Here is a 27550-nt window from a genome sequence, read left to right on the forward strand (position 1 = left end):
AAGACTAGCCTTCACAGTTGGTGTATCTCAACATATGCATAAAATAACAAACCTGTGAAAATTTGAGCTCAATCGGTCATCGAAGTTGCGAGATAACAATGAAAGAAAAAAAACTTGTCACACGAAGTTGTGTGCGTTTAGATGGTCTAAATTTGAGGTCTCAAAATCAAATAGTGGAAAATTACTTCTTTCTCGAAAACAATGGCACTTCAGAGGGAGCCGTTTCTCACAATGTTTTATACCATCAACCTCTCCCCCTTACTCGACACCAAGTAAGGTTTTATGCTATTAATTATTTTGAGTAATTACCAATAGTGTCCACTGCCTTTAACAGCCAAAATACAAAGTACAATCTGTGTCTTGTATCCTACTCATTTCTGCTAGAAGAAAGTAGAAAATAATTGTTAAGCAAACCTTTCTGCTTAAGCAACTCTATGAAAATTCGACACTGGCGTAGTGAATACATGTACATCTTTAAACAAACATGATCATCATAAACGTTAACACAAAAACAAAAGCTAAAGAAATCAAACACTTCAGTGTAATAATAAACCGGGTCGGGACATTTCAAGATATTATATAAAAACAAAACATGAAATATAGTATATACAACTAAAGGCAATCTTGATTACACATGAATTATTCATAGTTTGAATAAATATATCGCAATGCTATAGCTACTTCTACTTTTTTTTTTAAGGTGTGATCACACACGCGCCCTTATTGTAATTGCCCTTCCCAAATCTATAATAATTAACGCACAGTGAATGGTGAAAGACAATCTCTCCTGATCCTGAGAATTGTGTCGTTTTGTTAGAAGAACCACACTAAATTGCCTCAGAAAAACCACAGGCCTAAAAACTAAGCTAGCAGACATCTATATAGGAGCCTTTATCTATTTCAATAAAGTAGTTAAAGTTGTGAACTGTGATTTTTTTCTACACACATTACGAGACCTCATTTTTTTAACGTTGACTCAATCTCTCTCTCTCTCTCTCTCTCTCTCTCTCTCTCTCTCTCTCTCTCTCACCTATGAAAACATTTCGGTTACTATTTTTTCTTCTTCACGTAACATGTAACTGTTTTTAAATATTGTGTTTATATCCACAACCTTAAAGACACTGGACACTGCTGGTAATTGTCAAAGACCAGTCTTCTCACTAACTAACCTGTGAAGATTTCTTCCAAAATTGGTCGTCGAAGTTGCGAGATAATAATGAAAGAAAAACACCTTTGTCACACGGAGTTGTGTGCTTTCAGCCCCCAGATGCTTGATTTAGAGACCTCAAAATCTAACTCTGAAGTCTCGAAATCAAATTCCTGGAAAATTACTTATTTCTAGAAACTACGTTACTTCAGAATAGCCGTTTCTCACAATGTTTTATACTATCAACAGCTCCCCATTACACGTTACCAAGTAAGGTTTTATGCCAATAATTGTTTTGAGTAATTACCAATAGTGTCCACTGCCTTATAATTTCCCTTAAAGATTGTCATTTTCGATTAACCTCTAATATGATTTTAATTTCCGAGTACATGATGCCACCGTATTTTATGAATTTGCTTTATAAGTTACTACAATGTTACACAATTATGATATACCTTGATGTAATATCCTTTAGATTCAAATATTGAACAATGAGACAACTGTGATTACTGAATGTGAAAAACTTCATTAACATTTAAAAAATGTTGAAAACCCAACACGAACACACTCCAACAAGCGGCAACATATTGATATTCAAGATGATTTTAAAATCGCACATGATCAAACAGCATCTAGATGAAGCCTCCATAATTATTAATATATTCTCGGATTGTAAAAGGGGTTGGTTTAATTGGTTACTTCTTAATTTGTTGCTTATCTTATGTCAAAAGTTTTCAAGGACTAATTTAGTTATGTCTGTTTTTCTTTCGTTTTGGTATGGTAATACTGCGCCTTGATCACACAGCATGGTGGATTGTGCGCACTACAAGTCTTTGTTAAACACGATGCAACAAAATCAAACAAAATCCAAAAGCATCTACCATCAAACAACACTTAACTAGAACCCAACAGTTGGGAAAAACCCCCCGATACTGCAAACTTTGGTATCCATACCTAACGCCATCTACAGTACTGGTCCTTATTAAATTATTTTAAATAAAGCTAAACCGCTGTTGGGTTTTACAGGAATATCATACAAACAAAAACCTCTTACACCGACTATTTATAAACCGAAAGAACAAGGGTACTTGCACGAGACTTAACAAACCTAAAAACTATACAATGCATTTCAAAAACATAGGCAGAGATGTAGAACAAAGGGATTTCAGAATACAATATATATAATAAACAAGTGGCATGAAACAAGGCAAGGCTTCGCGTGGGAGAAGATGTCTCTCCTTTGTAGACACGCTGAAACGAGACACCGGCTTGGCCAGCGCCGAGGAGCACGCTCGAGCTTCTAGATGGCGCTCGATTTGATTGAAACAAAATGTCTCTGAATTTCCTAAAATGTGTGTGCAAGATAACCGTGCTATAGGTAAAGGAAGAGAATATACATCAGTATTGAAAAGGTTATAATAGTTACTCGACACGGGTGTAGCCGATAACCGACTCACATCTGATTCCCGGAAACAAATTTAAGTTTTGGAAGGTGTAGATTTTGTTTTCTTTTAGAAATGTCATTCCTAAAATGAATAAATGCACTGTGAAAACAATGTATTGTACGTGACCAAATCCCAAATCCCAATTCTTTTTATACCGTGTACAATTTTGATTCTACGTTCTAGTCTCCTAAACCAGCCGTAATTTTAGGTGGTCAGTATGGAACCTTACGTTCAATTTACGAAGACAACAAACGTGCGACTGCGCGTAAACGAACGACTTACACGTGCCCGACGAAGAATACATCAATATGATCCACCACTATAATTGCAGTAATGTGTGATTGTAATTCTAATTGCCTCCAACATTGTATATTTCGGAACAAACTTCAGAAATTTGTTCTCGTTATCAATTTTTAGATTAAGACATTCAATCTCATCAAAGTGAGTTTACTCGTTGAGAAAGATTAAAATACTTTTTAAAGGTCAAACTCCAAGTTTGAATACTATTGATTAAAATTGTTGACAGATAAATAGAGCGTAAAAGCCTTCACTAAATAGTTGTTTACTTTTAAATAGTTACAAATGGGCGTAGTTACGAAAACATTGATAGTGCTTCGAGAAAGAACAAAATATATATATAGAGAAGTACTGGATAAATAGTTCCCGAAAACTGCAGACACCACTACGCAAGAATACAGCTACATAGATTTTACCAAAAAGTTATTGCACAACGAAACAGTCACTCTTCTTTCTTCACCTAACCCATCCCACCGCCATGATTGTTTGGTTCCCTATATCCCAAATACATTCAAGAGTACTGTTTTACAAAATATCAAGTGACCATTTAACAATTGCTTCCGAGTAAACATCCCTTTGTGTTTACCAACACTTGTCAACAATTGTACGTGCAGCATTGGCTATTAAAACAAATGTTCACAGGGTTGGCAAAAATCTGCACTTTATAAGGAATAATTTAAACCCATTTATTTTATGGAAAGGTTTGCGGTAACACCCTTGCTACATGTATCTCTAATGAGTCGGGGTGGTCATCTCTAAACGAGTCGGGGTGATTATCTCTAAATGAGTTGGGGTGGTTCTGTAAAGAACCGTTGGTTCTAACTCGATGTTTCGATCAGTATGCTCTGATCGGCTTCTGGAGAAAGCGGTGTACTTTTGTTTTGATTGGCACACCTGATTTAACAGTGATATGGTTAATATGATTGCATTGCATGAAACTTGTGCTTTTTTGCAATGAGTTTGGCACTCGCAGTTGTGACAGCGTAAAAGTGAGGTCCAAACAGGTTTTTGTGTTTGAACAGACAACATAACAACAACACCATGGCTGCATGGTGTCAGAGTTGGGTTTTTTTTGTCGGCTAGAAACAAAAGCAAGCTTGATTACATTACATCCACTCACAGATCTCACAATTTTTCTAATATCTAGTGATAAATTTCAAATGGAATAATTCATGTTTACTTCAGATCCAATGAATGATACCACATACCCGATTTTCTAAACTACAAAAATGAATCTCTCCGACTTGGCTCTGAAGGGCGTCTATAACTACAGATGAAGCTGGAAAAAAAGTTCTTTGGTAACTACAAGTCTCTGTTGAATACTTGGATTGAACATGACTGTTTAAAAGTTATAGTACGAATATTTGTTACTGAACAAATTAGAGTAAGCGATAGTACAACACTCTACTATTGAGACATAACATTGGTTTTGGATAAAATGCACTTTCCTTCAGGATTGAATCGATGTGCACCATGGCTGCATGCAACCTTACAGAAATCCAAAGTCATAATTTGGAAAATTTGTTTTCTAGCATCAGCACAGACAACATCTCCTGCCTCTAGCTACCGGGCAATCTTGGTAGTCTAGATGGTTAGACACTGCTCTAGAATTTGCAAGGGTCGTGGGTTTGAATCCCACCCAAGTAGCAAGCATGTGATATTTCTTCACAGCACTCCGGGAAGTACCGAATATACAATGCTAACACACATCGGTGTATGGGTAAACAAAATTAACAAACACTAAACTTGGTTACAGTAAAGCTTCATGAAAGAAAGGGGCCAGAATGATACATCCTTTTTGTGTTGACCAACTCGCAACTGTTATCTCCATGTAGTTTTTCTGTTTCAAAAAGTCCAAATAAGTAGTGTTGCTGATTGTCCCAGGCACATTAGTTGTTTATCCATCAAGTTGTAAAAGCACTCACTCCCTGAAAAAATGGGGTATAATTTTTAAGCCTTGGTGGCCAAATTCATGAGTTCTTTAACTGAGCTTTCACAAAATGTTTTTGTCCTATCATATAGCAGCCATCTTGGTTTGATAACATACAATTTGTTGTAGTCCTTTGGGGTTCGTCAACTATGAAAACATTGGTACAAGACAGAGCGACGGTGTCGAAGCTGTACTTTCGAGAGAAAAAAAAACAGCCTTATGAGGCAAAAGTGGTTAGAAGAAAAAAAAGAGTCTGGCACTCATGTTGAGAAACAAGGGTTAAAACTCTATTATTCATTGTGTATACAGGGCACCGTACAAAGGTGACCACAGCACGACGAAGTAATAAACCACTTTTTTTTTTATAGTTACTGTAATCCAAAAAATAAAACTGTTATCCAAACCATAAAAAACAACACTTACTCATACCCTCCACAACTTTTAAAATGTACCAAATAATATGTACACAAACAGATAAACTTATGATACATATAATATTATTGCAACAATAAAATTCAAAACAGAGCTGTAATAATTTGTATATATATAAAAAATGTGTGCATTTAACATATAATAAGACTTCTTGTTTGAAGAAGTTGAATGATTGTAAAAGATTTTATTTACAAAAAGAAGAAAAAATACGGGAAGATAGTCAAGAAGGGAGATCTTGAAGGATCAATCTGAGATCATCCGAGTGAAGATGACGAAGACTAGATGAAGACCAAGGAGGAGGGGAAGATAGCATCTTAGAACCGAGGCAGAGCTGCACTTCAAAACCGACTCCTGAGGAAAGAGACAAAAAGAAAAAGAGTCAAATCGGCCTCCATACTGTTCACTTTCTTTAGCCTGCATGAACCTTCACTACTCTGTTCGCTACATATATTACATTATGGCTGCATTCTGTAATACTGTGTTTTTGACAGTATGGAAATAAACGTGAACTGAGTGGAAGACTTTTAGACCCGTCCTTTTTTCACAGTAGTGCGCGTGCTCAGACCTACTCGGGCAATACTAAGCGGCGCGCACACGCTCAGAGCCGCAAAAAAAGGACCATTATGTCTGCTGCCACCAGCGTCTCAAAAGTCTCCTATTGAAAGCCACTGGCAATTTTATAAAATGATTTACCAGTAACAGTTACAGGCATATTTGGTTTTTGGAAAAAAAGTAGGGATAGGTTTTTTTGAGTACAATGGATTTCCTACATGTACACGGGGTATAGACTTTTATAGAATTTTCTTGTTACCTAATAAGGGAATCAATGTGTGATGAAGAGGTTTTCAACTAGTGGTTTACACCCACTACAGTTGAAACCAATTCAACATACTTTGATTCCCATTCATAAATACCTTTTTGGTCAAAAAAACATCAACACTTTTTGGTCAGAAAGTAAAATAAATGCCAAATGTTTTCAATGATTTCAATGGTTGCTCTCGACCAATAGGAATGAACAAACTTACAAGCTTATAAGCACAGGTGCAAGCTCGCGTGTCACGCCCATGTTTTAACACTTTTTACTGGTCATAAACAAAGGTTTAAACACATCCACGTGACGCGCTCTCCACCAATAGGAATAGCGAAACTGTCTGAGGTATTTATGAATAAAGTTTTTTGGGTTTTTTTCTGAGGGTAAACAAATCAGTTTCAGATTTAAGAAAGAAGAATATCATCTGCCGTAAGTAGCACAATAACTAAAAGGCTTCTGACCATCAGCACCCTGAACAAGGACATTCACAACATACAGAAACCACTAACATTAGGGCTAGATAGCTCAGTTGTTAGAGCCCTGGCATGTGAATCTAGAGACCACAGGTACAAGTCCTGCTCTAGCCATGTTTTTTTTTGTTGGACCATAAACTATAATCATTATTTACCCAGTTTCCCCTTAACGGCAGTGGACACTACTGGTAATTACTCAAAATCATTGTTAGCATAAAAACTTACTTGGTAACAAGCAATGAAGAGCAATAGTATAAAACATTGTGAGAAACTGCTCCCTCTGAAGTAACGTAGTTTTAGAGAAAGAAGTCAAGACAAGGGAGTTTTTTCTGCCATTATTATCTCGCAACTCCGATGACCAATTGAGCTCAAATTTTCACAGGTTTGTTATTTTATGCCTATGTTGAGATACACCAAGTGAGAAGACTGGTCTTTGACAATTACCAATAATGTCCAGTGTCTTTAAGGTGATCCCTCTGCTACCGCTTCCCAGGGCCCAATTTCATAGAGCTGCTTAAGCACAAAATTTCGCTTAAGCAAACAAATCCTTGCTCAGTAAAATCAGATTACCAGCCAAGACTCCACTCAATTGTTATGCTAAGTAAACAACAGCTAAATACCAGTCACAAGCAATGTATATGGCATGAAATTTTTGCCAGTAACAGGTGAAAAATAAGCGAGCTATTTTTGTGCTTAAGCAAATTTTTTGCTTAAGCAGCTCTATGAAATTGGCCCCAGGTTGCATCCTAAACATGGGTTTGATCCCTGGCTACATGGCAGTTACAGGTTGAATGGCTTCTGACTAGCATCCTTGAACAAAAATATTAACCAAATATGCAGACTGCCAGAATATGGCTAGTATACAAATATTGAGTGGCTCAGAGTGGAATGGGAGGAATATTATTGCAAGGTAAAATTTTGACTGTTCCATTTCACAAGGCGAAGTCGAGTGGAACGGAACAGTCCAAATTTTACCAAGCGATAATATTCCTTCCATTCCACGAATTAAAGCCACTCAACAATTGTTTTATATAACTGACATATAGATCCTTGTCATTTGATGTATTTTAAAAATAATAAAATTATAAAAAATCTGTTTGTTTGACAACCAAAAATCATGTAGCGCCGCGTAGCGGCAACAATGCACAAATTGAATAGCACTCCGATCACAACCTTTTGCACAGGCGCTCCTTTGTTCTGCGGCGCGGCGGCGCTGTACTGCTCAAAAACATTGGGAACAAGGACGATTCTAACTGTTGAATGGGAAATGCTATTCCCCAATGGGCGGATGGGAGTAATACTGAATGTCACGTGAAGTTCCACCAATCAAATGACAAGGATCTGTATGTCAGTTGTATAAAAAGTGCTAGATAGTGCACGTGTGCTAATTCTGAGGTCCCAGATTCAAAATAGAAAATGTGTAAAAAAAAACACTAAGAATTGCTCTTACATTGGGGTCAAAATCATAACAGTGTTCCGTTGGTCTCTTGCGGTACTGTGGTTCAGCTGTACACGGATCTGGTCCTTCACGTGCACACAATATAGCCATTAAGGAAAACCAGAGAAAAAATTGTAACTGTATAAAATCATGAATAGTGTCACACGTTATGTTGACTTTCAGTTTTGTCGTAGCCTTCCCCTATTCTTCAGTATTAAGATGACATTGCTTATGATATGACCTTATTAAACTATTAAAAAAATCACCCTTCTGCACCAAATAAAATATTCATTGAATATATATTAATCTCCGACAAGTCACTACTTACAGTATACCAACTTAAAAACTCATTTGAAAATATATTTGTGTGCTTAGATCTATCATTGTCAGCTGGCTTCTGTATCTCTCCTGCGCCAGGAGTGTCTTTTAGACATACATGGCCAATTATAAATGGCCAATATTATTAGTAGTATTATTAATACAATTAAAGAAGTCAAGATACAGTATGACCTTGGTACACCATTAGTCATGACCTTTCTATGTTGCACCAATTATACCGTAATTTGGGACCAGAGACCCTGGTCCATACTTCCTGCAAATGTAAAGCGAAATGTGACGTCACAGGGCTGTTTTCGTTGTGAATTTTTCGCAGGAGTTGAGCACTGAACTATCCGTTGCTAATTTGTGAGGTCAAACTTCATATTGCATTCGCAGGAAGTATGAACCGGGCTTCAGCCACCTGGTATGTACGCCAGAGCACCGAAGAATATCTGAATATTTGTTTGCAGAGGTCAGTTTCGTGTACAGGTCGTCGGGATATGACCTTGTTTACATTACTAGTAACCACCTTCCTGCAATTACACTGGGTGCGTTCGTTTAGCTTCCCTGGGTCGACCCCGGTCTGCCCCGGTGCGTTTGAATAGCTTTTGACGTCATTCCAGGGGCTCACCCGGGTCAGCCCCCAGTGCCCTGCTTGTGGAGTGGGTCACTTGGGGGCTGGCCCCAGGTAAACGACGTCACTACGAGAGGCAGCGGTGAGTGGTCGTTCGTTTAGCTCTTGAGTCAGGGGCTCACCCGAGTGAGCATCGCGGAGAAGACCCAAGGAAGCTAAACGAACGCACCCACTGTAATATAATATAGTAAAGGATATCCTTTGAGAGATCAGGCTCCAGTGGGGCTTGCTTCACCACCTGATTGGTGCAGTTATCACAATTTCTCTCCGTAACCACCAGAAGAAGGTTGGTGCCCTCGATCCGGCTCGATCGCCACAGCCTAAAAAAAAAAGAAACATTGCATCTTATTATTTAAAGTACAAATTAACAACGTGTTTTCTCTGTCGTTATTATCTTGCAACTTTGACAACCAATTGAGCTCAAATTTTCACAGGCTTGTTATTGTGTGCATATGTTGAGGTACACTAAGTGAGAAGACTGGTCTTTGACAGTTACCAAGAGTGTCCCGTGTCTTTAAGATTGTTCAGGGGCAAGTACCTGTTACAGTATCCACATGATATTTCTCCAAAGGCGTTTTTGACTTCACCGTAGTAGAACTGCTGAAGGATCTTGATGCAGCTGACATTTTCAGACTGTTGGATCTCATCAGCTTCCGCAAAGTGATCTGAAGGGGTGAGCGGGATCAAGGGAAATATTTAGTACCAGTTTCAAGTTTATTTAATTTGTCCGCAGTATCAAGATCAGTCAATGATACATTTGTATACATGTATATACACAATAATAAGTGTATACAACTAGTTAATGGCATGAGTTTCGACCCTGTAGAGTCCTTCTCGAAGGTCTCTCTCTTTAGCCTTAGGTCGTCATCGTCATCATCATCACACATACTCCATGTTCCCAAAACTCATCTGGCAAGTTACGGAGATCGTGCCTTTTCCACCGGCGCACCATGTCTCTGGAACTCCCTGCCAGACGAGCTGAGGGACACACCTAATCTATCTACTTTCAAACACAACCTCAAGACTCATCTGTTCAATTTGTCTGCTTGCTAGCTTCCGGCGCCTTTAAATGGTACCTTCCAGATACTGTGCGCCTTATAAATGTTATGTTATTATCATTATTAGAAGACTCTGCTAGTGTCAAAATGTCAGGGCATTACCTATTTTTTTACATTTCTACCATCAGTCCATTAGGTTGGTAGTTGTTTGCAACAGCTAAATCTATTTTCTCATATACATTGACAAATATTAAAACAATCTAGAAAGTAGGTTCTCAAGCTAAATTTACAAAGATACTGCAGGTGAGAAGCAGAGCTTTTAAGCACCGGCCATGACAGACCTGCTCATTAAGCACCAGGAGCCGTAAAAGAACAAGAGTGGGCAAATTACACATCACCAGGCATGAGCTCAATGTACAGGCTTTATTTAACCTAATTATACAGAAGAGCAGACCTAAACAATAGTACAGATCATTCGAGTTGTGGCGAGTCACTGAGGGGGATTGAGAACTTGCTACATTTACCAGCGAGTGGGGCTGGGATCTCACTATCACTAAGTTTATTTCATTTAATTGAATTGATTCCGGTTATGAACCCAAGGACTCTCAGAAAGGGAGACTAATCACAATTGACCCCTTGCACGCACGTCACATGCGGCGAATGTGCCACGCTCAACATTTTGGTGGCCAATAGGTTTTTGTGTAAACGCTGCGTCGCCTAAAATGTACACTTTGCTGAATATCGCACATTGACAAGATTATTCTGATGACGACGTCAGGCCAATTGGGTCAACACTATAGCCGAGAACCCAAAAGAGAGCAAGGAAGGAAGTTTAAGTTTTAAATGTAGGAGGAAAAACCTTGGAGAAATATTCAAGGTAAATTCCACGAGGTAGGGTAGAAACTGAAAACCTTCTCCGTAGTACTTACTTGAGTAATCTGTGACGCCTAAAAACAGCATGTCATACAGAAAGTGACGCAGGAATGACCTGAATAAAAATATCATATTTATGTAAATATGTTGATTTATAGCAGTGGGTAATACAACCTTTAAATTGGCAAATTAAAAATTTAAACAAATTGTAAGAAAAACTTGCCATGTCTGGAAAATGCAGCCAAGAATAAAATAACTGAACAAACAGGGCCCACTTTCATAAAACGGGTAAAGCTCAAACAGTAGCTAAACACAACCAACATTTGTATACAAGAATAAGATTACCGGCAAAAACACCAAGTCACATGTAAATGTGACCCACTCTGTGAAAATGAGTCAGATGTAGCCCAATGCAATATTAAGTTATAGACAGTTTAATGTGGAAAATGTATTTAAAAAAAAAGGAAAACAAGTTTTCGTTTTGTGATCTTTAGTTGCATATAGTTAACGTGTAGAACACTTACTTTAAGGCAATAAAGCTATGAATACAACAATCTTGTGATCATATTTATGTCTAATTTGTATCCTTTTGCACACAATGGTAGTTTAAAATATCATTTTGGTAGTTTAAAAAATTGTGTAGTGGCTAATTTCAAACAGGAGTAACTCAGCAATGCGATACACCCCAAAGCTTAGACACATACCAAATTACTGCTTCTGATGTGTTCTTTCCAGCCATGCATATAACTCAATTCTTGAAATTGCCTACATCTGACTCATTTTCACAGAGCGGGTCACAAATATCATTTTGTGACTGCTCTGTGCGTGCTAAGCTATAAAGGCTAAGCAACGTTTCTACTTATGCAGGTCTTTGAAATTGAGCCCAGGCTTGGCACTCCAACAAAACCACATAGAACAATCCTTTGTTGCTCCGGAGATTTGTGCTCTTTTTCAAAAACTAAAGAGACATTTTGAAGTTCCAACTGATGTACCCTTTTTTCAGAGAAACAATCGCCTTGCACTTAAAAGTTAGGCCCGAATCACAAACTTATATTGCAAGTATAAATAGTGATTTTTGGGGTTGAACAAAGAATTGACTAGAGTGGGATTCGACCCAACGACCTCCGGATTAACGTGCCGGCGCTCTACCAACTGAGCTATCTAGCCCTATATTGGCGGTGTCCCTATTTTTTCAATATCTTTGTTCGGGGGTGCCAGTCAGAAGCCATACAACCGTTAACTGCCGTGTAGACAGGGATCACACCCAAATTACGATACAACCTGGGAAGCGGCAGCCAGGGGATCACCTTAAGGGGATGCGACTTTTTGTTTCAGATATCAATATAAACCACAAGGGAAACTGACTGGGTAAATTTTGAAATGATTTTTGGGGTTGAAGAAAGAATTGACTATCTTGATAAGTGGTTTGTATTGATAAGTATAAATAGTAATACAACTTATTAAAGAACTTGAGGCAAAACCTCAATTAATTTGTTTTTCTTCTTCAAATTGAGGAATATAATAATAGTTAGCATAATGAACGGTTCTTCTAATATGTATCATAATGATGTCATTTTTACCATGCAGCTGTGGCTGCCCAGGAGTTGAAGTTGATGACGTCAGAAATGGTCGGCTGTCAAGAAAAAACGTAAACAAGAATCAATCAAGAAAATAGAGTTGTTTTTCTCTAATAAAGTTGGCCAGCTAAATATGGTCAGATTTAAGGGGAGATTTAAGATGAGATTATAGTTATGGTTTGTTTATTATTATCACAATTAAAATTTTAAAAAGGTGCCTTCGAAGGCCTAAACCTCTTTAATGCACAAGGCTTAAAAAAAAAGCACTACAATACTCAAGGTATAATTAAAAATACAGTCCAGTCTCGTTAAAACAAGAATGCTGTGACTGGCAAAATTACCTCTTTATGACAGGAATAATGTTTTAAAGACACTGGACACTATTCGTAACTGTCAAAGACTTGTCTTTTCAGTTGGTGTATCTCAACAAACCCACAAAATAACAAACCTGTTAAACTTTGAGGTCAATTGGTCGTTAAAGTTGCAAAATAATAATGAAAGAAAAACTCCCTCGTCACACCAAGTTGTGTGCTTTCAGATGCTTGATTTCGAGACCTCAAAATCTCATTCGGAGCTCTCGAAACCAAATTCGTGGAAAATTACTTCTTTCTCAAAAGGTTACTTCAGAGGGAGCTGTTTCTCACAATGTTTTATATTATCAACAGCTCTAAAAGTAAGTTTTTATGCTAATAATTATTTTGAGGAATTACCAATAGTGTCCACTGCCTTTAACAGAACAGGAATGGTGTTATAAGACATGTAAGAGGACAACCATGGTTTTTAGTTTCCAGCAAATTTAGACACCTTTTCATCAAATCCTGGCTAAAACCTTGATATTAACCGGTAAGTGCTTCCCTAATAAATCTACTCACAATTTTGACTGATCTAGGAGCGGAAGCAGAGGTATCATCCTGCTGCCTCGCACAAGCCGCCTGGAAATCGTTCATCTGCATCCTGTACACCAAATAAAATAAACAACTCATAAACTCTCATATTGCACGCAACTTGTAAACCATTACATGTTGCTATGAAAGGACTAGGTCTCATAATTCAACGAAGTCCCACAGACCTTGCAGGAAAATCACTGAATGTTGAAGCGCCTTGAGCTTCACTGTGTGACGAATATGCGGGCTAAATGAGAAGTCACTATTAATACTATTATTATCAATTAACTTTTATTGCTACTGAGTTACTTTGAGTTTCCCTGGTTGAACTTTGAGTAAGTTTCCAGACGGAGTGAAAAGGGATGAGTAGTCGGGAACTGATAACCAAGGATGAGAAACAAAGGTAACATGAATCATGGATGAGTATCTGGAGATGAGTAGTGAGGGATGAGTAATCATGGATGAGTATCAAGATTAGGATACGGGGTCGGGTAACCGGGTATGAGTGATCAGGGATGAATAACCAGATACGTGTAACCAGAAATGTGTAATCAAAAATGAGTAACCCAGGGATGAGTCACCGGGGTGAGTAACCAGGAATGACTTAGGATGAATAACATTGAATGAGTAACCAGGAATCACTCAAATGAATGTGGATTGAGGGACCAGGGATGAGTAGTCAGAAATAAAAACCCAGCGATGACAACCTAAGGATGAGTAACCAGGGTTGAATTACTTAGGGATGAGTAGTCAGGAATGAGTAACCAGGGATGAGTACTTACAGCTTGTAGACTGTTTCATTTTTCAAGACTGCCATCAAGTCACCGTCGTGGAGTCCAAAGAAACTGCCAACCTGAAAAACGAGTCAAAGAAACAGAAATAATGTCGAGTGTATGCAATTTGTGTATGCGAAAGTCTTAATTTTCACTTATTTCAATTTTCAAACTTTTTCAAACAAATTCCTTGAAATCTTATCCACTCAGATGCAAGAAGTTTTCCTTTTATGAAAAGATCAAAAGAGAGGGATTTTTAGACACTTACTGTTCCCTGCTGATCCTCCTGATTGGTGGCTATGATGAAACCGCCATCGTCAAGGACAGTACAATGGATACTCTGTCAAGAGAGGGGTAAAACAACCATGGAAATGTACCAACCATAGAAATATATCCTGCAAAATGCTGAGTGCGCCATTGTGCGTGCAATTTCGTTGTGAGACCATTTTTATTGGTGGGTCAATGCCATTTTGGTTTTTTTTTGTATGGCAAAATTGGCACAGCAGACGTCACGAACATTTACCGGTAGAAACACGTACATGCGATGCCATTTTGCCACACATCTGTGTCACGTGATGATCATTTTTGCCATCCACGCGTATAGCTCGATATAGAAACGCCGCGTCCACAGACGACACAGATGGCAGCCGAGCTCAGCGTTCTCCGGGTCATATTTCTATGGTTACAACTCACTTCATCTCAAAGAATATCTACTTTCAATGAGAGATATTTTAACCATGGGGGTAGATGCTTGATGGCAGCAGACCTACATGTACTAGGTAAATTGTTATTGTTTTTACGTAGTTCTGAGCATGCTAAATGAAACTGCGTTATAGAAATGCCTTCTTGTATTGTAGTGTATACTCACCTTTTTTGAAGAACAATTGATTTACCTGGTAAGTTTGCTGCCACCAAGAGTCCTCAAAAGTATTTCGTTGGTATCAACCATAGAGCTATACATATTGACTAGAGCGCTAACTTGCTCCGCGTTTTGAAGCCACCCTGAGCGCAGACATGTTTGATGTGTTGCGTGACTACGGAACGATTTTAATTTTAAGAGAACACACATTGCCGCGATTTGTTTTTAATTCGGCATGTGCGCTTTCGTACGCGACTGCCCATTCGCGCACGTCCGCGCTACGAAAACCGTATGTTCGACTTGATTGATGTACTAAAAAAAGTATACGCGCCGTTTAAACATGACGCACATGGCGCTCGCAGTTTTGTACGCTCATCAGCAGATTGTGCGTTCACATTTGCTGCATTTTTTGCTTCGATGACACATAGAAAAGAACAAACGCACCATCATGCAAATAGTCGTACAATTGCCGTACAAAATGTCAAGCTTTTGTATTGGTTTGTACATAAACATAGATGCGCCCACACGGCTTCAAAACCTTAGTGCGTGTATAACGGGGTGTTAGCGCTCTAGTCAATATATATAGCTCTATGGTATCAACTTAACAAACCATTCTGATCAGCTCAAAATATTGCTTCACACTTTTCTGCTAAGCGAAAATGAGCAGGACACCGGTTACAGTTAGTACACATGACGTGGTATTTTGCCTGTAACCACTGTTTTGTAAGCATAATCTTGTTTTGTTGAGCTACATGTACATTTGTACTTTATGTGCTTAAGCATCTCTTTGAAATTAGGCACTGGTTTCATCAGTTTCTGCATTTCCAATTTATTTTCTGCATTCCCCAATTTATTTTCATTACTGTGACTGAAAATACAGTACCTCTAATATTTCTGGGGAAAAAAATATTTTGCTACATGGAAACAAATTGAGGTAATAAAATCCCTATACCTTATGTGCAAAATGTCTTTGGAGACAACAAAATAATTTGCAAAAGTTAAGGCTACATAACTGAAACACAAACAGTGAAATACGCTGCAGGTTATAGGTCAAGGGTCAAAGGTCAGACCACAGCACTACTTACTTCATTGGTGCAAGATATGGCGTCACTCTCCTTGTTATTAAACCCCTGGGAATAGAAAAAAAGTGCCGAGTTATCATTTTAGTTGAAAAAACATAAGCAAATTGAAAATGAAAACCTAAAAATAAGACTTGAACTCTAATGTCGGTTACTTGCAAAAAAAAAATAATAATTTGCCCAAACTGACGTTCAAGGTATCATTACACATGTTACATTGTCGCACAAAATCATGAGTGATTGGCAAATGGGGTTTCTAAACAAATTCCTCGTCCCAAGATTTAATCTAGTTTCAATAATCTTAACAAAGATTTTGTAGTCTAAAAAAAAATGTTTGAAAAACCAAATTGCTTGAGGAATTTGTATTTTCAATAAGTTTGAATAAATAACGTTAATAGAGAAGATAGTCTTTGTTCAATTTGTTTTCCATAAATGTGCGAGACTTGCATGGAATGAAAGTTGTAGTCTTGAAACGAGGGAAGATTGGGTGAGTTTGTTTACCTTCTTGGTCAACTTTATCCAGATGTCATTGAAAACAGAAGAGTCAAGATATACGGCAACCACTGTGGAAAAAAAAAAAAAAAAAAAAAAATCAGACAAATATTTTATTTAACATTCATTCACACGTATGCATGTGAGGGCAGCAATGATTTCTTGTGATTGATTTCACTTGGTGCCCTACATACTTCACAGTACAGGATGTATACGCCCAATAAAGCAAGACTGAATTTTAATAATGACAAAATAATTTTTTGAAGGAGATTTGGCAAACCGGTTGATCCTTTATCGTATTTATTTGTAATTGCTCATTAGGAATTTTATATTGTTACAGTCCATATGTATGTAAGCTTTGGTACCATCCACAAGAAGCATGGATGGTAGAACAGAAAGCACTACATCCCCAACTTTAAGAAGCAATCATGGTTAAGTGTCTTGCTAAAGTGCGAGAATACTCCAGAGGAGGTCTCTGCAAAGTATAGGAAGATGATGAAAGGACACAAGTTTCATGCCTGGGACTCAAACTCACACTCTGCTGATCACACAACATAGCTTGAATCCAGTGCTCTTAACCGCTAGGCCAGAACACGGCACGATTAAATTGTTATGAGCTTAATCTTTTTAAAGGAGGAACGATCAGATCTGGCATGATTAATATCTGTGTGACTTAATATCTGTTAAGGATAATTATGGGTATAGAATAAGGATGAGGATACAAATGCTATTAAAGCTAATCCTGCTGAAGATTAGTTCTGGATAATTAGGATCTCGGAGAAACATACCAGCATGTGAGATCGCATGACCAGCGTTGACCTCGACGTTGGCTGCTTTGCTGACTCGTATTGGTGTCAAGAATGTTTCGTTCACCGGTAGAGGCATCATACCTGAAACAAATCCATAAATAGAGATGTTACTGGACTGGTACATTCAATTCAATTCAATTCAATTAAAAAAAATGGTTTATTAAAACATGACTCGCAGTTAAAAAACTGAATTGCACATGTCAACATCATAATATGTTAAAAAAATTACATCAAGTAGAAGTAAACAAAGAAAAGGACATCAAATAAGAAATTATTATTATACACACTGTCAAAAATACATTGGTAGAAAAAAAACCAGTAGGCACAATTATTATTAAAAGGCATTTAACAGACTGACGATTTGAGGAATTGCACTTTGTTTGTAGCGAACTGTTTCACATCTGTGTGGGTCATATTTGTTGGTGTGTCTTAAATTGATCTGACAGCTTCTATGGGGAGGTAGCCAATTTCTACACATGTACTACATTGCACCAAAGTCAGGGCTAAACCCCTTTTGAAAAAGCACAAGACCAAAGCTTATAATACCTCAACTTTTTTTCCAGACCAAAATTCTTTGTACAAGATCAGAATCAAAATGAGAAGATATTTTACTAAACTGATTCTATTCGATCAATCAGTTACAGATGATTTATCTCACTTGTTCTTGATTTCTTGATATTATCAATCGTAATTGACAGATATTTTACTAAACTGATTCTATTCGATCAATCAGTTACAGATGATTTATCTCACTTGTTCTTGATTTCTTGATATTATCAATCGTAATTGACAGATATTTTACTAAACTGATTCTATTCGATCAATCAGTTACAGATGATTTATCTCACTTGTTCTTGATTTCTTGATATTATCAATCGTAATTGACAGATATTTTACTAAACTGATTCTATTCGATCAATCAGTTACAGATGATTTATCTCACTTGTTCTTGATTTCTTGATATTATCAATCGTAATTGACAGATATTTTACTAAACTGATTCTATTCGATCAATCAGTTACAGATGATTTATCTCACTTGTTCTTGATTTCTTGATATTATCAATCGTAATTGACAGATATTTTACTAAACTGATTCTATTCGATCAATCAGTTACAGATGATTTATCTCACTTGTTCTTGATTTCTTGATATTATCAATCGTAATTGACAGATATTTTACTAAACTGATTCTATTCGATCAATCAGTTACAGATGATTTATCTCACTTGTTCTTGATTTCTTGATATTATCAATCGTAATTGACAGATATTTATCAGCTTTAAAAACTAGTTCGTATGACACTGCTCTAGAATTGCAAAGGTCGTGGGTTCGAATCCCACCAGAGTAATATGTCTCTGATTTTTTTCCATATGAGTAAAACCAAATGTATTTGATTTAAAGTCATAACTTATATATCACTTTGTTAAAGTTATATTTATAACAAAGAGAGGTATTATTAATCAATTGTAAAAAGGCAAGACTACCAGACTTGTCCACTTTTGAATTTACCGGCTAGATGCTAAAGTTAATATTCTGCGGTCGAGTGTAAATTTTAATAAGGCGACTAAAATTACTCTTAATTTTTTTTTTTTTTAAATCTCTTTTAAATTTGTATTCCAAATTACTTTGCCATGAGTGTTACTGAGTGACGGACCTGAGCGCTACATAAGAAACCACTACTTTTATTATTATTATTGATTGAAATTTTATTGTGAAACATTTTACAATTGTTCAGAGTTGTAATTTTCTTGACACTAAGTTTAAACTGCATATTTACCTTTGTTGTATGGGACAGAAAAGACGTAATTTTTGTTGTATAGCGCCCTCTGGAAGTACGCCTGGTCCCAGGGATCCTGAATGGCACGAAGCTCGTCTTTACTCCATTTTTCTGCGACGCTGGTGATATAAAAAAAAAAAAAAAAAGGACGGTTCTTGAGAAATCAGACGGACAGGAGTGTGGAGGGGGGGGGGGGGGGGGGGAGTATGAATATTGGTAGACAAAAGAGAGTCGTAAAATATAAAAAGTAGTTTGTATGAAATTTTAACCCTCACTCTTTTGTGAATTATTTTATAATATCATTTTCTTTAAAAAGACGATATTGAAAATGATCAGATATAGTACAGGGATAATTCATCATGTCTAAAGAAATCAAATCAATGTCCTGCTGTAATCATTTGGTCTAATTCCCTGTATACGGCAGCAATATAGAAAGCAGATTCTCATCTATAAAAATGGGGCCAGGCTATTTTTTCCCTTTAATCTTCATTTTGGTTTAATGTATTTCAATAGGAGAAAAAACACAAGATTGTTACCTCATGGTCAGGGCTGGGCAACTAGTGCAACTAGTATCACAAAGTCGTGACCAGTCGCTGCTGCTGCTTTTCAGCTACCCCATTAACATGTTAACCGCATCGCCATTATTATTACAAAAAATAGTCATGACTAGTGTTGAAGTCACACCTAATTGTAATTGTCTGCTATGATATTGCTGCATCAAAGGAGTTGCTCACGTGCGTCTGTGGCAATACTTCACATTTCAGCATAACATTTTACCATTTTGTACCTGTGTGACCCACAGTCTTTGGGTTTTAAAATAGTCTTTACTATTGGGGTAGTGTATTTTCACTGGTTGCCCAGGCCTGCACATGTTCGTGATTAACAGAGTGTTTCTAATTCTTTTTATTTACCTGCTGGGATAGATTCTGGTGACTCCTCCATTGGCAGCGACAATGTTGTACAAAATACCCTCACTAAAAATGAAACAAAAAACCAAGAGAAATTCTGTTATAATTAGACTGGTCCCCTGTCTTGATATGCGAGGATAAACACAGGCACTGGTTCTACAGACCATGTGATTTCATTGGATAAACGGGCAGTGAAGTAAGCTTTCCTTATCTGTGTTTTGATTGGTCCGAGGTGATGTTTGTCAGCTTGCACTTTCGACTGTCTGCATACCCCAACAAACAAACAAACACCCAACCCAACAACAAAAATGAATATATTTATTTATTCATGTTATAACTTTTTGAAAATCTCCAAAAGTCTTTCTCTATTTTGGACGTATTCATGTTTTGGCAAGTCATGATCTTTGCTGAATTTCATTTAGATTGTTTTCAATCAATAAGGAAATTGAGTCATACGACTATAAATCATTTTGAATACCCTTGCTCTGCACTGTTCTGAGCGATTCGCGAAAAAGCTCTTGTAATTAACCACTCATGTTACATCATACATGTAGTTGGGAGCTCCAATTTGTATAGCCAATTTGTTGCAGCGTGGAGGTATAACAAAGCAAACTCCAAAGCATGACGTCAAAGTATCGTCATTTTGACGTGCGCCGTCACCGGCAGAAGTGTTTTTTTTTGTTTTTCAAAACCTCGAGGTTGGGGCCTGATTTTTTAATTGATAACTACCCGAAATTCTGAAGTGCACAAATATCAAAATTACATTTAAATACACAGTTGGTGTATCTCAACATACATGTATGCATAAAATAACCAACCTGTGAAAATTTGAGCTCAATCAGTTGCAAAGTTTTGAAATATTAATGAACGAAAAAAAAAAAACACCCTTGTCACACCATGGTCACACGAAGTTGTGTGCTTTCAGATGCTTGATTTCAAGACCTCAAATTCTAAACTTGAGGTCTCGAAATCAAATTCGTGGAAAATTACTTCTTTCTCGAAAACTACATCACTTCGGAGGGAGCTGTTTCTCACAAATGTCTTGTTCTATCAACCTATCCCCATTACTCTTAATCAAGAAAGGTTTTGTGCTAATAATTGTTTTGAGTAATTACCAATAGTGCCCACTGCCTTTAAATGTAAAACAAAGCATTATAAACAGTTAAAATAGCATTTCCGAGAAAAACAGTCCGCTCAAGTGGCTGTTTAAAGTATTCTCAAGGGTTTTGCATTCAATCATATTGTTCTATATATTTCATTGAAATTTTGTCTTCTTGTTTTTTGGAAGTCAATTCCATTGACTCACGATTGACCCATAGAGCTACTATAGCACATGCCATGCCATTTTAATGACGATTCAGACCGGGGATGTCCAAAGGGTTGTTTACTTTGTTTAGTTTATTGAGTTGAGTGAATTATCCTTCAGAAAGCAGTCATTCTAATTTGAGGAGCATTTTGGAAGAGGGATGTGGCATGGAAGCAAAGACCAGGTTAGAGGTATCTTCTACACATGTGCTCTACAAAATATATGTATAATGTGGATGCACCCTTAAAGTTACGTCTTCGTTCACACCACTGTGTACACAGCTATATTTTGTTCATGCTTGGTTGCACCCGGCCTGTGCGAAAAGGAGGCAAAACACACCCATTTATGATAAGTGGCCTCATCTTTACAAGAAAAGAAAAATACGCTGCCCACACACAATTGCACTTGGGCGGCCAAGAAACACAACCCAAATGAACAGAAACGAACAACAGAGTGAAACTTACAACGCGGCTGGGTTGGAGGTCTGCGTCTCTTTCCAGTATTCACCGACCGTCTTGGTGATGTCAGCATCGACTAGAAGATTCCGTACCATCTCATCATTACCTGAGAGAGATGTTCAGGAATAACACGAGGGAGAAACGTCCATAAATGTTAAAAACATAAAAAGCACTGGACACGTTTGGTACTTGTCAAAGACCAGTATTCTCACTTGGTGTATCACAATATATATGCATAAAATAACAAACCTTGGGCTCATTGGTCATCGAAGTTGCAAGAAAATAATGAAAGGAGAAACACACTTGTTGCACAACTTTGTGTGCTTTCAGATGCATAACAATAGGCTTCAGGCCAAAAGTCTTGTATTAAATAAGAGAGAAATGACCCCTCTCTCAAAAACTTAGTTATTTCAGAGGGAGTCGTTTCTCACAATGTGTCATACTATCAACAGCTCTCCATTGCTCGTTACCAAGTAAGTTTTTATGCTGACAATTATTTTTTAGCAATTACCAATAGTGTCTGGTGCCTTGATATATAAAAAGAGATAAATAAATCAACTTACATGTCTCCAGTTTGACATCAGTTCCACCGATGTTATTAATAGCTTGTTGTAGCGTTTCAACGATGTTATCAGTGGAAGTATTTCCTTCCTGCCCATCATGGCTGGCACAAAACTCCCTAAAACAATCAAGACAATCAAACTACTGGTCAGACTTGGGAGTCTTTTGTCCATGCTCCTAATATTGAAACATTCAAAGATGAATGTGAATGGGCCAAATAAACCTGACTTCCCCTCACCCCTCGAACAGCACCTGCACCAATCACCCATCAGCCCCTACGCCCATTACCCCCCGCTCCCACCCCAACCAACCCCTGCACAATCCCCTTTTCCAACCCTAATTATCCCCTACAACTATCCCAACCCCAACCAGCCCCTCCAGCAACTCCATCCAACCCCTGCACCCACCACCTGACCAGCCCAGCATCAACCCCAAACCAGCCCACCCCACCTAGCCTGTACCCAATCCCAATCAGCCACTCCACCCACAAACAGCCCCACACCGACCAGCCCCCTTCAACCACGATCGACCAGCCCCAGAGGTGAACCGACAACCCCCAAGCCCAACCAGCATCGCACCTACCTAGCCCTACCTCCCAACCAGCCCCAGAGGCCACCAACCAGCCCCAGAGGCCATGCCTAGTAGGCACCCAAGTCAATCCAACATAGCCCCAGCACCCACTCCCAACCTAGCTCATAACCTCCCAACCAGCCCCAATGTCCAACTAACCTACATGTAGCCCCACCACCACCCAACCAGCCCAAAAGGCCACCCCAACAGGCCCCAAAGTCTACCCCACCTAGCTCCAGCACCACTCCCAACCCAGCATCTGCAATCACCACCAACCACCCCCAGGCCAACAGCCAACCAAGCCTCCGCGACCACCGACCGATAACTTTTGGCAAAACATACTTCTCTATACATGTAGATTTGTGTTGGCAATACTTCTCTGAATGATTGGTGCAGATACAAATTAGTGAGGTCCATCCAGTAAATGCGTCTATAAAAAGCACCGAGGATAGGAAGATTTGTATGGGTCCCCCCCCCCCTATAAGGCTAAATCTACTAGAATGTACTTATATAATAGATGTTAAATTTTCATCGTGGATAAAAAATATTAATTTTGGTTTTTACCCAGACACTGATGTGTGTTAGCACTGCATGTATACTCGGTACTTTCCCGAGTTCTGTGAAAAAAATATCACAGGCATATTACTCGTGTGGGATTCGAACCCACGACCCTTTAAATTCTAGAGCAGTGTCTTACCAACTAGACTACTGAGATTGCCCAGGAGCTAGAGGCAGTTTGAATCCTTTGTTATGGCAGTGGGTATCTTATGGCAGCGCGTACCGCAACGATAGAATGTACTTACCATGGAGCAATAAGCAGAAAGACACCATCTTGAGCCGTAATGATCGCATCTAGACCTACAAGAAGAAAGAGGTGAATAGATCAGTCTACATACATTAATATGAAGAATGGGTGTGGGTTTGTTTGGTCAAGGGTCCATACCATTCCAAGCCATATTATAGACGCTGTGACCCGTGACATGTTTACAAAAGAGCCACAGAGCCTGGACTTTCCTGCAGGCACGATTTGTACACAGCTCAAGGGAAGAAAAAATTAAATCTTGGGTTTTATGGAGATTGCACTGCCTAATTCCTATCAACTTTTGATATGATGAAAGGAGGCACATTCGAAACATGTCCAGCTTTTACTTTCATATAACTCTTGGTTTTATGTGGAAATTATGACACAAAATGTCAACTTTCCCATAGGACCAGTGTAGTACATTATCTTGCCTGCCAGAATACTCAAAGAATGTACAAGGTCACACTTATTGAAAACAAAGTTCACATGGTCTATAAGGAACAGTACATCGTTGGGTTTGGGATGAGTTCATGATGCAGTTTCATCCCCGACCACTAGTCTTGAATATAAACATTATGAAAAAATACCCGAACAAAATTCCATTAAATTCGGCTGGCAAAAACTGATACAATATAAAAACCTAAACAAATCCCACTATCTTATTTTCCTAACTCAGGCCTAATACTTCACAATGATTGCCTCCATGCCCCCTAGTCATTGCCTTTGTGCCCTTGAAATGCTCCAGTAGAAATTTACAATTTCCTCATAGGGTGCCCTGGAAGATAGGAAAATGCCTTGGCACCTTTGCCATTTCAAAAAAGAAGCACACAGGCCTGCTAGTAGCTGAATGGAACAAAAAGCAAAAGAAACTTACTTCCTTGCAGCGATGTAATCTTTGGTGCCAGTTCCCACTCAATGAGACCAAACCGCGGCTGAGCTATAGCGACACTATAATGATTAAGACAAATATAAATGAGTAGGGTAAGTAGATGGCCATAGCTTTCGATCCAAAAACCGGACCTTCTTCAGAGGCATAAACAAGTGCAAACAAATATATAATTTGAGGCATTGCATGGTGAGGTATCAGTATGTATTTGGTTTGCGGTAACACCATATGTGTATCTTCTTGCCAGGTAGAGTTTGTTCTTCCAGAACTGTCTTTCTTTATTCTACTACTGTACCGCAGAGTAGATTATCGGGTGTTCGGGAGAATTTGGGAGACTTCTCAGTTCTGAAAAGAACTGTCCTGCTTTTTAACTATTACCAGGGCGGAAGGTATAGAAACTAGACTGGACTACTACTTTAGCTTATAGGATCGTAATTAACTGTACTGCCGCAGAGTCAGTTCTTGAATTGGTCTAAATGTTTGGACAAGCTTGCTCCAGTCATTGCCAACTCCTGACGACGACTAGAGCAAGTCAGTTCTGTTCAGAACTGAGAAGTCTCACGAACACCCGATAATCTACTCTGCGGTAGTAAAATAAAGAAAGACAGTTTCTAACAACGAACTCTACCTGACAAGTAAGGTAGATACACACATGGTGTTACAGCAAACCAAACATTTACACAAACAAATACATATCCATTTCTAGAAAAAAAGAGGGGAAAAGGATTAAGGGAAGGGATCCAGCAAAGGCGGGAAAATTATAGCCGATCAAAGTGTCTACTTTAGAAACAATTGGTGGCTAGAGACCAATGGGAGATTGCGAACAATATGTATATAAAAAAACATACACAACTATTTAACCCTTTGGTGCACAACGCGGTCGCTAGTGACCACCAAAAAAACATCAATTAGGACTTTTATAAACAGTCATAACTTAAAAACTACAACCCCCAAATATACCACCCTCATTTGATTGTTTAGAGAGAGTGTTACAGCTTTCATTTGGTGTGATGTTCAACAGGGGTGCTGTTGAAAAATTTTGAGAAAAACACTGTACACTCTGTGATTTTTAAGTAAAGAGCACAGCTAGGAGTAGTTTTGTATTACCTGAATGTTGTGTTTTCAATGAACGTGTACGAGTAGGTCATGTTGACAAACTCAAGGTATCTCTGGAAAAATAAACAATTATAAATCAATTATCTGCAAATGATTACAACTAAAGCAACGTCTTTGAAGTGCCTTATCAATTGTAAGGCAATGTTCATAGGGAGCTTGTGGGAGCTACATACATGTACCAACCCTACTAATGTGTACTTGCTTAAGAAACACTAAACCTAGTTCCTCCTATCAGGATGTTTCAGCGTGAAACCAGGCTTTCTGCTTCTTCTCACCTACTCACTCTTGCTTTGCTGAGAAGTAGAACAAAGAGCCATTATAGTGTTCATAGGTTTTGGAGGTACGTCGGCCGGTCAAACACATCAGAGCCAATGAACAGCTCTCCCTGTGTAGCTACACCCACAATTGACATACACGACGAACGTTGCACATGGTTCTTTTATTGTAAGTCTCTTATGGGGTGACTATTTGTGTATCGGCCTCTGCGATGACAAAACCCCTGGTGAGCTTACCCGGGCTATTCAAAGGCGAATGAATACATGGTGTGCCTCTGACACACTGAGTGAAACAAAGAGTTAAAAACCAGCCATAGTGAGTGGAGGCAGTCCTGCACTGGGCTATGAAGCAAATATATAAAGACTTGCTAAGGTCTCATCAAGGGTGCGGTTTAAACACAGGGAACTCTTTGTGTTACTTGGTACTGTATAGCTCAAGCACACAGTCTATTCATTTGACGACCAGTTAAGTTCATATTTTCGCAGGTTTGTTATTTGGTGCATATGTTGAGATACACCAATTGAGAAGACTTGTCTTTGACAATTACCAAAGGTGTCCAGGGGTGGATTTCACAAAGAGTTAGGACTAGTCTTATCTCGAGTTAGGACCAGTTACTCGTCCTAACTTAGGACTATCCATGCAATTTGTACATTTCCTATGTAGCACTAGTCCTAAGTTAGGACTAGTCCTAACTCTTTGTGAAATCGACCCCAGTGTCTTTAAGGGTAGATTTAGGGTCACCTACCTCATCTCGAGACATTATTGGTGTAAACATCTCCACTTGGCCAGTCCGCTGGTCAATCATATCAATACGTAGCTGAATAAAAGAATATGGGTAGGATTTGAAACTTTGCATGGTGGAAATACGATATGGAAAGGTTTGTAGTAACACCATGTAATGACAATATCTAATGAGTTGGTGTGGTTCTGAAAAGAACCATTGGTTTCAACTGGACGTTGCGATCAGTATGCTCTGATCGTCTTCTAAAGAAAGAACATGGGAATAAAAAATCATTTCCCGAAATTAAAAATTGTCTATAGAAACTATCTATTGACCCGCCTAACCTACATGTAACATCATGACAATAATCTTTGATGCAGCATTTTCAGAGTTGATCCCTAAGCCCGGTTCATACTTTTGCAAATGCCAATGCGATACAAATTTTGTAAATTTCACAGTTCCTATTTCCGCCGCGAATGTTTCGCAGGAGTTGAGCACGAGTCAACTGACGCGAATTATTCATTGCGCATCGGCATTATGTGACGTCAAAATTAGTATTGCATTTGCATTCGCAGGAAGTATGAACCAGCCGTCGATTTCACAAAGAGTTAGGACTCGTCTTATCTCGAGTTAGGACGAGTAACTCTTCCTAACTTAGGATCAATCTTAAGGTCTGCATGCTACAGTGCAGGGTTGGGACTCGTCCTAAGTCATAAGATTAGTCTCAAGTTAGGAAGAGTTTTGTGAAATCGACGGCTGGCTTTATACAGAGTATTGCACATTTTAGGCGACGCAACAATTACATGTTTAATAATAATTGTTACATGCATTTCAACTCCCAAAATGCTAAGTTTGGCCGACAGGAGGCGTGTAAATTTGGTACAAGGGGTCTATACAA

At 38.4% G+C, this 27550-nt stretch overlaps 1 protein-coding gene across 6 annotated transcripts in view; it reads right to left on the reverse strand.

Annotated features, from left to right (window-relative positions):
* Positions 1–2769: 2769 nt before the first annotated feature.
* The window catches only part of LOC117307367 (voltage-dependent calcium channel subunit alpha-2/delta-2-like), an 84768-nt gene continuing 59987 nt past the window's right edge, over positions 2770–27550 (reverse strand). For all 6 annotated transcript variants that reach the window (XM_033792106.1, XM_033792103.1, XM_033792105.1 and 3 more), the window contains 20 exons: positions 26677–26748; positions 25647–25708; positions 24528–24601; positions 23655–23709; positions 22284–22399; positions 21727–21826; positions 19960–20022; positions 19049–19167; positions 17249–17350; positions 16470–16531; positions 15975–16019; positions 14299–14370; positions 14040–14110; positions 13246–13327; positions 12377–12429; positions 10853–10911; positions 9464–9590; positions 9124–9245; positions 7986–8065; positions 2770–5602 (listed from right to left, as the gene is read on the reverse strand). In XM_033792106.1, coding sequence (XP_033647997.1) covers positions 5495–5602; positions 7986–8065; positions 9124–9245; positions 9464–9590; positions 10853–10911; positions 12377–12429; positions 13246–13327; positions 14040–14110; positions 14299–14370; positions 15975–16019; positions 16470–16531; positions 17249–17350; positions 19049–19167; positions 19960–20022; positions 21727–21826; positions 22284–22399; positions 23655–23709; positions 24528–24601; positions 25647–25708; positions 26677–26748 — 1644 coding nt within the window. In that variant the 3' untranslated portion in view covers positions 2770–5494. The remainder of the gene's footprint in view (positions 5603–7985; positions 8066–9123; positions 9246–9463; positions 9591–10852; positions 10912–12376; positions 12430–13245; positions 13328–14039; positions 14111–14298; positions 14371–15974; positions 16020–16469; positions 16532–17248; positions 17351–19048; positions 19168–19959; positions 20023–21726; positions 21827–22283; positions 22400–23654; positions 23710–24527; positions 24602–25646; positions 25709–26676; positions 26749–27550) is intronic.

Source organism: Asterias rubens, chromosome 2 (assembly GCF_902459465.1).
Source record: "Asterias rubens chromosome 2, eAstRub1.3, whole genome shotgun sequence".
Taxonomy (NCBI): domain Eukaryota; kingdom Metazoa; phylum Echinodermata; class Asteroidea; order Forcipulatida; family Asteriidae; genus Asterias; species Asterias rubens.